We start from the raw sequence: 18,037 nt of genomic DNA, 5'->3' as shown, positions 1-18,037 counted from the left end.
AGAAAAAGAGGGGGAGGGATGGGGGAAAAAAAGAGACAGAGAGAGAGAGAGAGAACCCTTTCCAAAACCCTATGCTCATCACTGGAGGTAACTATATCAACTCCATCAACTCTTTTCACTGAAGACTGGCAACTAAAAAAAAAAAAAAAGACTACATATTTATCCTGCCTCTCCCGGCAGCTGAAATTCACCTTTAAGGATGAATTTCAGCTAATACATGTGAAAGGAATGACTGGATTAAAAAATAATTTCCCAATGAAATGATTCAGTATCACTAAGAATGTGACAATCAGATATTCCATGCCTACTGATCTGAAGTAATAAGTATATAGCAGCAAAATATCCTTTAAGAAAAAAAGATTGAACTTTAATCAAGTACTTAGGACTAAATGCCAGTTACAGGGATAGAACAATAATTGAAATGACATTACAAGGAAGTAAACAGACAAATCCAGAAAGTGAGATATTCTGATGAACGAGATCTGGTTTCTTCAACAAATCAATTGCACGGCAAAAAGGAAGGGGGTGGGCACGGTGGCTCATGCCTATAATCTCAGCACTTTGGGAGGCTGAGGCAGAAGGACTGCTTGAGCCCAGGAGTTTGAGAACATCCTGGGCAACACAGCAAGACCCCATCTCTACAAAAAATAAAAAAAATTAGCTGGGTGTGGTGGTGTGTGCCTATAATTGCAGCTACTCGAGAGGCTGAGGTGGGAGGATGGCTTGAGCCCTGAAGTTCAAGGCTGCAGTGAGTTATGACTGTACCACTGCATTCCAGTCTGGGCAACAGAGTAAGAACCCATTCCCTTCCCCAGCAAAAGAGGAGGAGGGGCGTAGGAGTGCGGATTAGAAATAACAGGTCTAGATTAAAAGTCCTTATGAGATATAAGTCTGGTTTGGATCCTGGTTAAACTGTTGAAGATATTTTTGAGACAAATAAAGATATCTGAATATGGACTAGGTATTAGATGATAACATGGAAAATGTCTGTATAGTTTATGTACAATAGCATTGTGATTATATGAGAAAATAACCATATTTTTAGAGTTGCATACTGAAGAATATAGAGGTGAAATGATACTAAGTTTTGAATTTGTTTGGAAATGGGTTAGGAAGGAAAAGAAGAAAAGAATCAAGTATGGCATTTTGATAACTGTTAAATCTATCCAAGTTGCCAGCAGATGAAAGTGTATTATTTTACTCTTTTATGTTTGAAAATATTAATAAAAACTTTTTAAAAAGTTGGTAATATGCATTCAATCCAGAATGATTTCGGATCATTAATCATAAAACTAGGGCACATATGAACTACTATGTCAATAGAATACTATGGAAATTTCTTAAGGGAAAATGTGCATTCATTATATCACTCCACACATCTTTGCTTTTATTTTTCTTCTTCACATTTCTCCATTTGTAAATTTTACTCACCCTAAAGGGCTCTACTTAAATTCTACTTTCCCCAAACCTCTTTAGCCCTTCCTAGTTGGGAGTAATCACTTTGAACTTCTTTATAATTTTAGATGTATCTCTTCCAGCCTTTAACACTTCCTACCGTCTACTGTGATATTTACTTATGCTCCTGAGAGAATTAACAAGTGATCCAAATGCACTATTTTCAAGTCTACTACCTTTGACATGGTTACATTATGTATATAATCAAAATCAGTATGTGTTACATGCAGATCAACTTTTCAAAAATGTAAACCCTGAGAGTGTTGTCTGGGACACTTTGAGGGTTCTTTTCAAAACCAAATTTTCTGGAGTCAGAACTTCTAAAAGATTTTGTGATTTCAGAAAGGCTTTTGCTGCTCTGCAGCAAACAAGAGGGTGCTTTTACTAAGAAAAAGCAAAGCCAAATGAAATTGAACATTCAACATGGATGAAACTTTACTTTCTGTAGTCCCTGAGCCTACAGTCTATAGAGGATGGGTAATTATTTAGTAAAAGATGCTTTCACATGAAAATGTTAAAAGTTGTAAGCTAGCCATAAAAGATACATCTTTACTTTTTATTTTTAGGATCAAATGACCTCCCAAGTTATTTGGAAACATTAAAGGTAATAAGATGATATGCAGTGAACTTGAAAAATGAACAAGATTGTGATTAAGATTTGTATCTCACTGGAGAGTTATAAAATTCAGTTATTACTGAAGTCATGCTTGAAAAATCCAACATTACCACTTCAAAATATATTAAAATTCAAAAGAGCTGCTAGGTCTTCACCAAAATCACCATGGTTTATATGAATTCTTATTGTACTTTGTAAATAGGATGGAAAAAATATAGTGTATATATACTTATTTAGAACATGTGATATAGACACACACATACATACACATACATTCATCTGTGTGGGCTAAGAAGTGACTATGTTTATGTATGCGTGTGTGTGTGTGTGCATAAATCCCTATCACACTCCTGACCTCGGTGCTGTCATTCTCCTCTGCGATTGCCTGTTTAATATTATATCTCTTTTAATAAACAAATGATCTTCCAAAATGAGAATGAAGAGGAGTTTAACAATTTGGGAAAAAAAAATGGTGCAATGGTAACTGTAAAATATAAGCACACACACTTATTATATATACATGTATACATATTTATATATATACACACGCATACATATATACATGTATACATGTGTGTATATTAATTTATATATACACACACACATATATGTATGTATATAAGAAAGTTTCCAAAATTTTCTCTGAGGCAAGAGATGATTGAAATTATTACACTGACTTCAGATTCACATTAAAGATCATTGTAAAAGAGAAAAAAAAAAGAAAAGAAAAGGTCACTGCAGCTCCTAACCTTGAAGGTCTTAAAAGGGTTGAAGGCGTCTGAGAGCTGCTTTAGGTTCTAGCCCTCTGAATCCTCGAGGTTCTGCCTCTAACATCTAGGACCATGGAGAAGGGTTAGAGAAGCTTTCAGCCTCAGCTGCAGGGACATGACAAGCAGGCAGGGCAGTGAGTCAGGTTGGTGTCTTCTGTGAGGAGGGCTGTGGGATAAGGGCTCAGAGCAGGACTCTCTAACGTACCTCCTGTGCTCCTCTTCCTCTTCACTCCCACTCATGTCAACAATACGGGCCCTGCAGAGACCTTTGAACTGATGGGGAATCTTTTAATTGTTTTAATTTAGATGTAAAGGGAGCAAAAATAAGCAGAACAGCCAAATGCTGGACAATCTAAAATGCATTTTCTATTTAAGAGCCATTTTTCTTCTTTTAATGTATTTTAAAACTATGTAATAACATTACAGCACATGCACTGATTTACAGATGTATGTATGCATACAGAAAAACAGTTCCCGCTAGCAAGGCGAGAAAAAAGATGTGGAGGTCATTCAAAATTTACCCTGACCATGTACTTTGAAGGCAGCCTCCATATAAGGCAGATACAAATTTCCTTGTATTAAATTATAAGCCAAATAAACAAAATGACGAAAACAACAGAAAGGCAGCCAGCCATTCTGCCTTGCTCACTTGGCTTTGAATGGTTTGGTGAGAAAAAAACTAGAACGTGGCTATTTACCACTTGCAATTGTGATTTACTCATTCTATTCATTCTGTTCAGAACAAATGACCCCAGAGGCATTAGCAACTCTCAAGGTTCCTCAGCGTTTTAGCAGAACTCATATCCATATACAGGTCAAGCAGTATTTCTCAGTTGGGTTATAATACACATTAGAGATATATTCAAAACCAGGCTAATGTGGAACATTAGCCAGAAGTGCTCTACTAGTTAATCTAAGCTAGAAACTAAAACAATCCCTTAAAAATATATATAGTTACTTTTAACTGGGTCTGTTGGGAAAAATACAATTCTAAAGGGAACTTTAAAGATCTTCTAATTATAATAAACTTTAGAAAAATATTATATTCAAGATGCACACAGTTATAAAAATAAAACCAGGTAAGTATATGATATCACAGACAGAGCTGACATATATATACAGGGAACATTATGCTTCAAACTTTGGACAATGGACTAGTACCAGTCACCATCTCATTTTCACCTAACTAACAAATATTCTCTGCATCTGAAGTTAAAGGGTTTTATACCAAATGCTGAGATATTGTTAAAGAAATGCTGAAGCTTATGATTCAGCTTGGGAAATACTGGTAGATTGGAATCTACAGAAACTAGGATGTTAGCTTTTAAATATGCCCATATAGAAAGGTAACACAAATTTTGTAATTTCTATCAAAAGTTTTAATTTAGTATCTATGATGTATATAGCCGTGTGGGAAAACAATATTACCTTTGACTACGCAATATCATGATACTTAAAAACATACTTCATAGGAAACTTAAAACAGCAACACAATTTATGGAAGGAACGATTCACAAATAATGCAAATAGACATTTCTCAGCACCATGAAATATATATAAATAAGCCCAATGGCTTCTAGCATTTGGCATAGCAGAGGTCTAGGCTCGGGGCATCTGCTGGGTTTGCCTATCTCTTCACAGCACCCATTTGCCCTGCCCCTGCCTTCAGTCCTCTCTCTTTTCTTTCTTTCTGGCCATGTGGTCTGAGCGGGCTTTATCCTACCTCTAGTTCCAAGCGACACACACGAGCCAGGCCAATCAGAGCCACCGTGTCTCCACGGGTACAGTGACTGAGGCTGGTCACGTGATCTTAGCCGGCCCACTGAGAGTTTGCTTGCTCTGGGACTTCCGGGCCCATTACCTCTGGGTTGAAATCTTGATAGATCATGTGCTTGAATTCACAATAGACTTAGCTTTGCCACTTGGGGCAAAGCTAAGTCTGATAAAACATATTTTATAAAACACCAGGAAAGAATCTATACAATGACTAAAAAACAGGCAACAAATAGGACACACATTTTTTTAATAGACAACATTTTTACTGTGGTATTTACACAAAAATAAACTTTTAAGTGCAAAGTACATACCATTTTACACAGGGATTTATAATAGATACTTATTTCCAAAAAAGAGGGGTACTATAAATAAAGAAACAAACAAAAACCAAAGAAAATGCCCACTTGATCATCTTTGATTTTTTTTTTTTTTGAGAGAGAGAGTCACTCTGTTGCCCAGGCTGGAGTGCAGTGGTGATCACAGCTCACTGCAACCTCAAACTCCTGGGCTCAAGTGATCCTCCTGCCTTAGCCTTCCAAATGGCTGAGACTACACGTACACACCATTACACCAGGCTTTTTTTTTTTTTTTTGAGACAGGGTCTCACTCTGTTGCCCAGGTTTGAAGTGCAGTGGCACGATCTTGGCTCACTGCAACCTCTGCCTCCTGGGTTCCAGTGATTCTCCTGCCTCAACCTCCTGAGTAGCTGGGATTAGATTACAGGTGTGTACCACCATACCCAGCTAATTTTTGTATTTTTAATAGAGACGGGGTTTCACCATGTTGGCCAGGCTGGTCTCAAACTCCTGACCTCAACTGATCTGCTTTCCTCGGCCTCCCAAAGTGCTGGGATTACAAGCATGAGCCACCGCGCCCAGCCCCAGCTATCTTTTTAATATTTTGTAGAGACACGATCTCGCTATGGTGTCCAGACTAGTCTCAAACTCCTGGCCTCAAGGGATCCCCCCACAGTGCTGGGATTATAGCCATGAGCCACCCTACCCAGCCCGGATAACCTTGATTTAATAGCAGTAACAACATCAAATATATTGGCCTTAAAAACTGTTTTTAAAAATTGGTTACTTATAAACATTACTTACAAATATAAGTTACTTATAAATATTATGAGTAAATTCATAATATTTTCCAGGTTCCTTCACAGATGAATTTCATACATGTACTCCAAAGCACAAACACTATCCCACAGAAAGCAATTCTCTACAGTATTATGTTTACATGAGTAAAGCACTTAACGAAGAAAAACTCACCAGAGATGGAGCCAGCACCAAGGACCTACAGATTTCAGAAGAGACCTGGGAATAGCCTGAATAAAGCTGTTAACTATTCTTCAACCAATAGCTTCCCCCAAAGAGGAAAGGATTTCTGTAAAAGGAACTCACAGGCCCACAAGGGGGAAGAATGGATCGAACTTTTCATATAAAATTGCTACTAGTTGCCCAGAGTCGTCTTCAACTTTAGAACCATAGGATTGCACTAATTCTTCTTAAATACAGGGTCATTTCATTCTCATGTACTGCTGGTGGGAATATTACCTGGTACAGCCTTTTAGAAGGTAATTTGGCATAACAATCTCTTAAACATTTTAAATGTTTACATTCTTTGACCTAGTAACATTGAATAAACAAAAATCTATAGATGAGGATGTTGTTTCTTTATTTGTTATAGCAAAACCTGGAACTTAAATGTCCAAAGATTGAGGACTGGAAAGATAAATTACGATACAACAGTAAAATGAAATACCATGTCATACAGACATGGGAAAATGTTCATGATCTATTAGATGGGAGGGGGTAAGCTGCTGAACAGTATGTGTAAGAGAATTCTAAGGTTTTTTGTTTTTGAGACAGGTTCTCACTCCTATTGCCCAAGCTGGTGTGCAGTGGCATGATCATGAATCACTGTAGCCTCGATTTCCCAGTCTCAAGTGAAGCCTCAGCCTACTGAGTACTTGGGACTAAAGGCACATGCCACCATACCTGGCTAATTTTTCTATTTTTTGTAGAGACAAGATCTCGCCATGCTGCCCAGGCTGGTCTTGAACTCCTGGGCTCAAGTGATCTGTCCCCCTTGGCCTCCCAAACTGCTAGGATTGTAGGTGTGAGTCATCACGTCCGGCCCCTAATTTGTTTTTATAAAAATTGCTGATATACACATGGGACAGTCAGCAGAGATTAACTCAAAGGAAGGGTGAGATGTGGGGGAAACTTTTGCTTTCTAGGTTACATATTTTGAAGCAGTTAGTCTGTTTTTTGAAAGCCTATTATGTCCTGATCAGAATTTTAAGTGTTTTGCTTCTCAGATCTTCTTATGTAATCTTCATTTATTAAAATCCTAGCTACGTATCCCTTTTCCCCCTGTTTCTTAGCTGAAGGTATCTTTGCTTGGGGTGAGTTATGGATCCCTGTGAATAAGGATACATACTTCTTTCTCTCATTGGCTGCTACTGACCTGACCATTTGTGTCTAGACAAGGAGGAGAGAGCCAAGCTTGAAGATGCTGAGCGGAATTTACAAGATGCTGAGAGTTCAAGTGGATATCAAAGGAGACTTCTAGGACAAGGCCTTTCTCTTTCCTTGGTTTTGTTCAGTTTGGGAAACTTTTGGAGCTAAGAAGACATTTATCTTCGCTTTCAGGACATCCAGTCTGACATTATGACATAAAGAAAATCTCCTAATTCTATTAGTCAGATAGTTTTTGCCTCCATTCAAGTTACCCTAATGCCCCAAATGCCTTGAAAATGGAGGCACTGGTCTCATCATCAACATATAGGAAACAGAAGGACCACGCCAGGGGAAATAATGCTGGGTTCAATTTTGGAAATGCTATTTTTGAGGTGCTGCTGGTTCGCCCAGTTACCACCCAGGCAGAACTTTCCAGTAACTGGGCAGACTAGTCTGACTCTTGGGGTAGATATATGAGCTGGTAATAAAGAAATGGGAAGCATCATTGCATAACAAACCTAAAGAGAAAATGAGAACATTTACGTAGAAGAAACAGAGTTAATGTACCAAGAGCAAAAAGAAAAGAAGGGTGAAAAAATAAGTCCATAAAAGAAAACCAAAAGGAATCAATGGTGAGAGAGAATGAAAGGCCAGGCATGGGGGCTCACGCCTGTAATCCCAGCACTTTGGGAGGCTGAGGTGGGTGGATCACCTGAGGTCAGGAGTTTGAGACCAGCCTGGCCAACAAGGCGAAACCGTGTCTCTACTAAAAATACAAAAAGTAGCCGGGTGTGGGGGCGGGTGCCCATAGTCCCAGCTACTCGGGAGGCCAAGGCAGGAGAACTGCTTGAACCCAGGAGGCGGAGGCTGCAGTGAGCCGAGATCACACCACTGCACTCCAGCCTGGGCCACAGAGCGAGACTCCGTCTCAACAAAAAAAAGAGAGAGAGAGAGAGAATGAGAGACTGAGTGTAGCATAGTATCACAAAAATCAAAGGAACAGGAAGTTTCTGAAAGGGCTTAGGGGACAGTGTCCAAACGGCAGAGGGGGTTTGTACAATAAGAGCTGCTGCGTGTTCCCTGGAACTGGGAATTGGGAAGCATCTAATGGTCTTAATAAGAAGCTGTAGAAAGTTTTCTAGGGCAGAAACCAGAATATAGAAGGTTTAGGAGTGAATGATTGGAAGAAAGTACGACTAAAGAATAAGTTTTGAGAAGCAGAATGAAAAGCAGATGTTACATAGCCTTTTTCTCATACAGAGGGAAGGCTTGATGAAGGTGGAGAAGTTAGCATGGGAGAATGAAAGGCTGGACAAAAATGAGAAAAAAGAAGAGGAAGACACAGAGGAGAGGAGCTATCAGAGGGAAGGAAGTTCCAGCCGGGGCAGGAGAGGTGGGAACGGAGGCAGCAGCTAAGGAGGCTGACCACAGACACAGACTCTTTCCTAGAGCCTGGATGACAAGCCGTGGGGGTACAAGTAGGTCTGGAACCCAAAAGACAAGTCGAACCAGCTGGGGTAAAGTGGCGAGGCAGTTCCACGTGCTGCGACTTGTGGCTACCATGTTAAAAAGACTGTGCATATTCTAAATGACAGCAGTCCTGCAGTGACGTGAATATCCACTCTATAAGCTATGCAGGCAGGTGTGGGAAAAGAGAGGAAATGTTGCGCCATGCAGCTGCAATCTTTATGTAAGTATCTGAACACAGTATAGGCCCATAACATAACAGGAAATAACAGAATGCAAAGGATTGAAACGTTCCATGTTGTTGGCAATAAGAGTGCCTAAGTGTTTCCATCTGTAGGAACATATTCTTTTTTTAAATGCCAGAAGTGTGAGTAGTTTGATCTTTAGGAGAAATTATAATCAGATAGCATCCAAAAGGTTTCCATGATACAGCTAAATTATCTCTGCCTGTCACAGGTTAAGGAACATTTACATTCTGGAAGTCCACATCAGCTTTTTCTAGATAATGAATCTTAAGTACCTTCCTATATTCACTCAATTAGTGATCGTGGACCTTGATAACACCGTGGAGAGAAAGTTTCCAACTATCATTCAAATCATATCTAAAAAGGTGGTCATAAATATTTTAAAACCTCAGTGAACTAATAAGACCTGGACCCATTAAGGATAAGATCTTTTACAACAAATTAAATAAAACAATTTATTGAAGTCTGGACTCAAGATAAGCTAGATTTACTAGCTGACCTTTTATTCATTTAAAGAACAAAATTAGCTCTAATTGCATTAGAATGGAATCCAGTAAATTTTCCTGAGTCTTCTAATGCGGCATCTATGTAAGAACTGCTGTAATTGTTTACAAGTAAGATGGAAATGCTTTGATTATAATCTCTCCACTTGTTTTACTGTGTAGTAAAAGTATTTCTGAAAACCTAAAGCCAGTTTTTCTGACAGTTTACTATTTTTTCTAGTAAACATATTGCATCTTTGGTGTTAATGAATAAAGAGTATTGTGCCAGGGGTAAAAATAAAATTTAGAGACTGTGTCATTATTCTAGGCAGTAAAAATAAGAGTAATATAAGGAAGACAAAAACTCCTTTTCTGGAAAAATCAGAAAAGGGATGAAGACCTGAATAAGAACATTTTAACTGCTTCCTCTTGGATGTGGCTTGGAATCATAACTGAGATCTATGGGTTTGGGACTGCTGAATTTGTAAGTACAGGAATGTATCAAGAATGACGTATAAAACTCACAACTTTTGTTGCAGTTGTTCAGCGCCTAAGAAATTTCACTGGTAATGTTAGCATCTTTCCCTAGCATTAAAAATAGGTCATTTGAAAATTTTAAATACAGTCATTTAAAAATGTTAAATAATGTCACTTGTGAACTTTACCACATTCTTTCTTTCTTTATTTATTTATTTTGAGATGGAGTCTGGTTCTGTTGCCCAGGCTGGAGTGCAGTGGTGCCATCTCAGCTCACTGCAAGCTCTGCCTCCCGGGTTCCTGCCATTCTCCCGCCTCAGCCTCCCGAGTAGCTGGGACTACAGGCGCCCGCCACCACACCTGGCTAATTTTTTTTTTTGTATTTTAAGTAGAGACGGGGTTTCACCGTGTCAACCAGGATGGTCTCGATCTTCTGACCTCGTGATCCACCCGCCTCAGCCTCCCAAAGTGCTGGGATTACAGGCGTGAGCCACCACGTCCGGCCCAGTAATTCTTAAAATTCTTTTTTTTGTCATTGTTATTTTGCTTTTTAAAACTCTATTTATTTATTTATTTATTATTTTAGAGACAGGGTCTCACTCTGTCCCCCAGGCTGGAGTGCAGCAATGCAATGACAGCTCACTGTAATCTTGAGCTCCTGGGCTCAAGCAATCCTCCTGCCTCAGCCTCCTGAGTAGCTGGGAGTACAGGTGCATGCCACCACATCCAGCTCATGATGTTTAGCTTTTAACATAGGCAAATACCTATGAAATGTTTCAGTTTCAGTAGCAAGTTAATCAGGGAAAAATAAAACTACCAATATTCTTTAATCTTTTTGTTTTTTTTTTTTTAAATCAACAGCAGACAGTTTTATTAGGAGGAAATATTAAAAACAGAAAAGCAAAAGGCCTTCCAAGTCTGACAGGATGACGTTCTGAAATGTTCCTAAACTTTACATTTAAAGTATCCTTTTGTACACCAACTAGGTTCTGTGCTCTGCCTCCCCAGCACACTTTTACAAAAATGCAAAACTGACAGTCTTTTCCTAACTAAAATAATACATATCCATTGCTTTTGCCTGCGTCTTGCCCCTTATTCTGGTGTAAGCCCTCCTTTCTTTCTGGAACCTACCACTTCCCCTTCTGACAGGGCAGTTTCCCTATCACAGGGGCTGGTGAAGTGAAGTCCTTCATGGGGACTGATAACGGAGGCCCGGGAAGCGGGGCTTCGCCAGGGACTGTGAGCACCAAGAACCACATCAGCCTGAGTGGCCAGGACCACCTCTGACACCGCAGAGGCCAGATGAGAAGAGGAGGGTGGGCAGGGCACTAGGATACTCGGCAAGCCTGCAGGCAGCCCCGCCGAAGTCACACGCACCCCCGCTGTTTTTCCCTGTAAGCTGGTTTGATTTGGGTTTCCGTTACTTGCCACCAAGAGTCTTGATTAACACAGTACAGAAAAGGAAATAGGAGTGTTTCCACTACAGATGAAGAGGTGCTTAAGAGCTGTCAGCACTGAGCTGTTCTTTCATGCTTCCCTCTTGGAAGTGTGCAAAAGTCAATGAAAAATGTCTTTGGGTCACCCATAAAAACTGCTGTGGAGGACACTGTCCTTGTCATCTGCTCCCACATAGAAATTAATTTTTAAATTTACTGCCTTGAAAAACTCTCTCCTGAGAAACTGAGACACCTTCCTTTAAAAAAAACAGTATTTCAGTCAAGTAAGATGGCTCACAGCTGTAATCCCAGCACTTTGGGAGGCCGAGGCAGGTGGATCACTGGAGGTTAGGAGTTTGAGACCAGTCTGGGCAACATAGTGAAACCCCATCTCTACTAAAACTACAAAAAATTAGTCAGGCGTCGTGGCACATGCCTGTAAGCCCAGCTACTCGGGAGGCTGAGGAAGGAAAATCACTTGAACCCAGGAGGTGGAGGTTGCAGCGAGCTGAGATCAAACCACTACACTCTGGCCTGGGCAACAGAGTGAGGGAGGCCTTGTCTAAAAAAATATATATAATAATAAATAAATAAATAAAAATAAGTTAATTTAAAAAATGTATTTTTTTGCTCTTACTGCTAGGAAGGTATGATCATATTTGACATACAATCATTTGCTTCTTTTTTCTTCTCTTGATCTTAGGGAAGAAGATCTATTTCTATTTCCTACTGTACTATATACACTCTCTTTACTTTCCCCTAAATTTGTTTAGACTAGGAAAAAAGTTATATATGAATAAAAAGCACTTCAAGCACAGAAAGGAAAATTCAAAAAGTGAGATAAAAAACATTTGCTATTATTTCTCTAAAAAATTTTTCACTAAAATACCACTACAAGTTTCACTCTGTTGAATGTCACTTGGTTAAATCTGGCTATATTTTAAAATATAAAATGCTTATTTTCCTTAAAAATATTTTAAATGATTATTTTTGTAACTGCCCATGATTATTCTGTACTACTATTGTCAAAAAGCATTAATTGGAAAAGTTTAGATCACTCAAAGACAAGTGTTTATACATATTATTTTTAAAGATTAACAAGCAAAGCTTTAGCTAAATCACATAGCTTTAGCTGTCTGCTAAAGCTTCTATATACAATTTTTATTGTATACAGAAAAAATTTAGACATTACAACTATTAAAAAGCCCCACAAGGCATAAGCTAAACTCTGTGAAATGCAACAACAACAAAAAAACTAAATGACATGAGAAGCAAAGCATCACATTCTCAGCACTTTTGTTAGGATGAGGACTGATGATGAAGTTACTGAATTGTAAGAAATCAATCCACTTGCCACCAGAAATCAAAATGTCAGCAGAAAGAAAACTCTAATGCCAGAGGTAAAGTGGTTCCTGAAAAATATCTTGACAAAATTTGTATATTTTGAATATACAAATTATATATATTATATATAAAAAGGAGTTATATTTGTTAAACAGAATACCTACTGTGAACTCTCAAAGGGAATTTAGAATTACTATTGATACCAATATTGTCCTCTGAAAGGCATCTCAAATGGTTCCTGTATCACCTGATCAAATATATTATGAGATATTAATTAGAGAAAATGTGACCATGCATGATGGGATGTCTAGAGGGGCCCAGCCAGTCACCCCTTCTCTGGTGCTTGCTGATAAAGGCAGGAGTGCTCTGAGAGCAGGAGGAGGAGGAGCTGCTCACCACGGACCTGGGCATGGGGGACCCACTGCCCGAAGGCAAGGGCGGGTGAATAGATGGAAGAGGGCAGAGGCTTCCTCTTCAGTCCTTGGGAGAAGAGAGCAGCAAAAGAGACATTTGAGAAATTTGAGGGGAAGAATGCTTATTCCTCTACCCTGTATTCATCCCAAAATCTTTATGCAAATTTGTATTTTTTTCTTAATACTTTACCAATGTTTCACTTTTTTTCACAAAGCTCCTTTGACTAATTTGAGCTTTATGGAAGAGGTGCAGGTCCTATTCTGCCAAGTCTTTCTTGACAGTTCCATCCAAACAGTCCCTGTCCCTAAAATCCATCACATTACCTTGCTGCTATTTTCTTGACAGAAAAGAGGAGAAGGATGAACACTGTTAAGTTAGCCAACTCTACCTACACTTGCTCAAAATGACCAAACTCAATACACAGTAAGATGGGGAGGACAAATAACCTGGTGCCTGCTTTGCTGCCTGCCCTGCCCTCCATGGTGGCTGTCACCCTGCTCCCAGCCCCAAGTCCAAGTGGGACCTCAGGATCCCATCAACAGAGTTCCAGGCGGTGGCTCTGAGGCCAGCTGAAACTTACTTGCTATCCTAGCATCAAGGCAAGGCTTCTGCTAGGCGGGATCAGATATTTCAGCAATTCACTTGAATATGTTGTCTCTAGGTGTTGAGACTGTAATTTCAGGGTTAGGTTTTGGTTTTATCTTCAATATAGACTACAAGGAACTCTGGACAACCATTCCTGGAAGACCTGTTAAAGGAATGTGAGGTCCCTGGAAAGTCATCTTGAATTTTAACACTATCCGGAGGAGGTCCTGGACTAACCATAGACTCCTTTAGAATACAGTTTCCAGGAATGTTAAATCAAGGGAAAAACAAGTTATTCCTGTCTTGCTTCAAGGAACAATAATAGAGAACAGAGGAAACAATCCAACCTCAAAGTACTTTTCTGGATCAAGGGCAGAAGACATAACTGCTTTATTTAAGACTCAGAAACTAAATATCGTCTTAAAGATCTTCCAACGAGAAGGTATAATTTGAACCCTGTAAAGCTTTTTCATTTCTCCTAATTTCAAAAGATGATTCTGCCTGTTCTTCAGCAACAAATACCCCCCTGGACTATTCAAACTCCCCCTTTTGAATCCCGTCTGCTCATTAATTTCACTTCAAAAGAGTATTATTCCCCCCAAGGTGTGTGCAAACTGGGTAACCACAGGCACAGCGACAGGAATCTGTCGCCTCCTTCTCCATTATTACCGTGGACTAAGCCATGTATCATGCTGCAACCATGGAGGATCACTGAAATTTGAATGTTATATAATTTTCATGTGTCATCATACATTCTTCTTTTAATTTTTTTCAGCCACTAAGAAATATAAAACACATTCTGAGCTTGCAGGTCACAGAAAACAGGCAGTGGCCTGCATCTGGCCCATGGGCCATCATTTGCTGACCCCTGATTTAGAACCACCCCTGCCCCACAAAAAGCACTTTACTGTAAGTTTTATTTTACATAAAATTCTATTACTATGAGACTTATTCCTCCTTCTTTCTTGCTCTATTTTAATTTAAAATGTAATCTATTTCACTTCATTTATCTCTTTCTTCATTATAAGGATTTTCTTGCATCTGCCTTTGGTCAAATGATTAATCCTTCATGTAACATGGGGGTCATTACCACATATCTGAAAGTTTACATGATATATAATATGCTTTCAAGGGCGATTTGTCTAGAATACCTGGGTATTATAATTTCCCTGATACTAGACATTTTGTTCCAAATAGGATTTATTTCTCACATCTTTCAATATCTCAGGTGTATGAGTGATTTATTGAGGAAAATAGAATAAATAGTCAACAGAATGACTGAAAGATGCTTAAGGGCAGGTGAGTTGAATATAACTATCAATGCCTTTTTATTTTATTGTTTTTTAGACAGTCTCGCTCTGTCACCCAGGCTGGAGTGCAGTAGTGCGATCTCAGCTCACTGCAAGCTCCACCTCCCGGGTTCACACCATTCTCCTGCCTCAGCCTCCCGAGTAGCTGGGACTACAGGTGCCCACCACGTCGCCCGGCTAGTTTTTTGTATTTTTTAGTAGAGACGGGGTTTCACCGTGTTAGCCATGATGGTCTCGATCTCCTGACCTCGTGATCCGCCCGTCTCGGCCTCCCAAAGTGCTGGGATTACAGGCGTGAGCCACTGTGCCTGGCTGCCTTTTATTTTTTATTTTTAGAGACAGGGTGTGGCTCTGTTGCCCAGGCTGGAGTGCAGTGGGCACAGTCATAGCTCACTGTAGCCTTGAACTCCTGGCCTCAAGTGATCTTCCTGCCTCAGCCTCCCAAGTAACTGGGACTATAGGCACGGCCCACCACACCTGGCTTTTCAATGCCTTTTAACCAACCTTATTTCTCTAAAATGTATGAGCAAGCCAAATTTCTCTGTGGGAGTCAAGATTAAGTGGCCGGGCACGGTGGCTCAAGCCTGTAATCCCAGCACTTTGGGAGTCCGAGACAGGCGGATCACGAGGTCAGGAGATCGAGACCATCCTGGCTGACACGGTGAAACCCTGTCTCTACTAAAAAATACAAAAAAACTAGCCGGGCGTGGTGGCGGGCGCCTGTAGTCCCAGCTACTCGGGAGGCTGAGGCAGGAGAATGGCGTGAACCCGGGAGGTGGAGCTTGCAGTGAGCTGAGATCCGGCCACTGCACTCCAGCCCGGGTGACAGAGCGAGACTCTGTCTCAAAAAAATAAAAATAAAAAAAGATTAAGTAATGGTGAGTTACTGAGAAATGGGAATAAATATAAACTGCAGGAGTAAAGTACTTGTTGAATGATGGATAACAACATCTTCCTCTTAGAGAAATGAGCCCATATGCAGAATTTGCAGGGAGATGGAAGAGTTACTTTGGTTGGGTCTTCTCTGAGCCCTACTGGTTAAGAGATGAGGACATTCACGCTTCTGTAGGTAACATAGGGGCACTGGTATACCAGATAGCTGGTTTCAAAAGCACTGAATCCACAGGATTTTTGCTGCATTTCCTAGGTCTCTACCAGCACAACCAAAAAAAGGAATGTGGAAATTATCCAGAGAATTTAGGTGAGAAAAACAGAAGCCACTGGATTTTCTCCTTTAAATCTTCAGAGGGGTATACACTCCCCTGGAAAACCAAGTTGCCTCTCTGCTCACATTCATCAGAATCATGCTGGACTTTTTCTTTGCATTATACATGGAGTTGATAGAAGCAACAGTATCAATACATGTAACTTTTAAGATGAAATAAACCACTGAGAATACAAAGCAAATTTTCTGTCCTCTACTAAATAAATTCATGGCTCCTACTCTCACTTTTATGGCTCAAAATTGAATGTAAATGGAATGCCTTCTAAGCCTATTTTCAACACAGTATTTGATTGCAATGTAAACTGCATTTTCAGGCTTAATGGGAAAAATAAGGTTGTAGAATTTTTATCTTGTGTATTTTATTTAAATGATGCATAATATGCTTTTAAAACAAGGAGAATGATTTTCAACATGAGTTACAAAAAAAAAAAAAAAATCAATGTTTCATTACCTTATTAGGATCAGGTAAGAGCACTGTAGGCCTTAATGCATCCCCAAAAAATGAATAAAAGAAAAATATCTGACAGATTAACTGTAAAGACGAGTGGGTTGATATGATGATTCCATGAAAATTAAGACAAATAAACAGCAAATATGGGGTTTACATTTCTAGTGCGTTCTTTAAAAAAAAGAGTGGACCAAGTCATCAGTTGTGACTATTACATTCCGTCTCTCCAAGCCTTTGGTGTATCTTTTGTTTTATAGGTACAGAATAAAACCATGTGTCATCTGAGCAAAAAGAGAATCTTTGTTCTTTGTCATGGTGATAGATACTATGTACTTGAGAAAGTGTAGCATTGCATCTACCTGGCTGTAATGTGGCAGTAAGTCCATTCAGTACAGAGTTTCTTACTTTTCAGATACCTGGGACCTTAAACACTATGTAGAAATGATGTCAGGTGCTAGTTTTTAACAGAGAGAAAAAGAACAAGGAAAAAACAATCCTCTAGGTCAAATAAAGTGAAAAGCATTTAACTCTGTGGAAGAAACCAATAAAAATGTGAAAACAAAGAGTTCTAAAAATAAAGTTTGACCCTACATGTTCATACCTGGGAGAAGCCTGTGGAGTTCTAAGTCCATTAGGAAAGGGTAGAGAAGGTTAAGTTTCATCTGTTTCACTCTGACTCAAAACGTTTATACTTACATCTTGTCTTGGCCAGCACCGACTCGGAGAGTTAATCGGGGGATAACCGGACTCGGGGCCAGAGCGACTGGTTCCACTTTTATCTGTGGAAGTTAGCACGTTAAAGTTCAATATGGTTTTTCAACATAAGTACCTCCTACCACTTCTCCTACTCCCCCACTCCCACAAACTGAGTAACAAAGTTGAAGCCTTAAATATGGCGAAAATCTTAGAAAGACAATCCAGGCCACTCTGTGTGTTTGTTTCTCAACAACTGAAGGCTATCTGGCATCATGAGAAACTCTACAAACTTTAATCACATTATGTAAATATGGTAGTGATTTCTATTTGTTTGGGTTAACTTTTGGACTTCATTATATTGTTAAAAATTTTAAACAAAAATTGTTACCCAGATCATCTTTGGTGGAGCATTTAAATAATTACCAGACTTAAATAGAAAAAAAATACAATGATATCTTCCCTATAAGATAAAAGCATCTCTTTATGAAACTTGACAAACATTAAACTCATCTTAAGTTTGCATTATCAAATGAGAAAGTTGAAATACTAAGTGTAATTGTCCCATTCAACTGTTCAATTTTTGGCTAGAGGTAAAACAATCTGAAATGCTGTAAACAAAAACAGGACGGGTGTGGTGGCTCACGCCTCTAATCTCAGCACTTTGGGAGGCCGAGGCAGGCAGATCACAAAGTCAGGAGCTCGAGATCAGTTTGGCCAACATGATGAAACCCTGTCTCTACTAAAAATACAAAAAATTAGCCAGGCGTGGTGGTGGGCACCTGTAGTCCCAGCTACTCAGGAGGCTGAGGCAGGAGAATGGCATGAGGGC

General features: G+C 39.5%; 1 protein-coding gene across 1 annotated transcript in view; it reads right to left on the bottom strand.

Annotated features, from left to right (window-relative positions):
* TAF3 (TAF3 RNA polymerase II, TATA box binding protein (TBP)-associated factor, 140kDa) overlaps positions 1–18,037 on the bottom strand; it is a 207,755-nt gene that overhangs the window by 23,273 nt on the left and 166,445 nt on the right. The window contains exon 4 of the mRNA XM_011951629.1: positions 17,209–17,291. Coding sequence (XP_011807019.1) covers positions 17,209–17,291 — 83 coding nt within the window. The remainder of the gene's footprint in view (positions 1–17,208; positions 17,292–18,037) is intronic.

The sequence above is a fragment of the Colobus angolensis genome, unplaced genomic scaffold (genome assembly GCF_000951035.1).
Source record: "Colobus angolensis palliatus isolate OR3802 unplaced genomic scaffold, Cang.pa_1.0 Scaffold321, whole genome shotgun sequence".
Lineage (NCBI taxonomy): Eukaryota > Metazoa > Chordata > Mammalia > Primates > Cercopithecidae > Colobus > Colobus angolensis.
The sequence above is the reverse complement of the archived record's forward strand: the minus strand, read 5'-3'. Positions and strand labels throughout refer to the sequence as shown.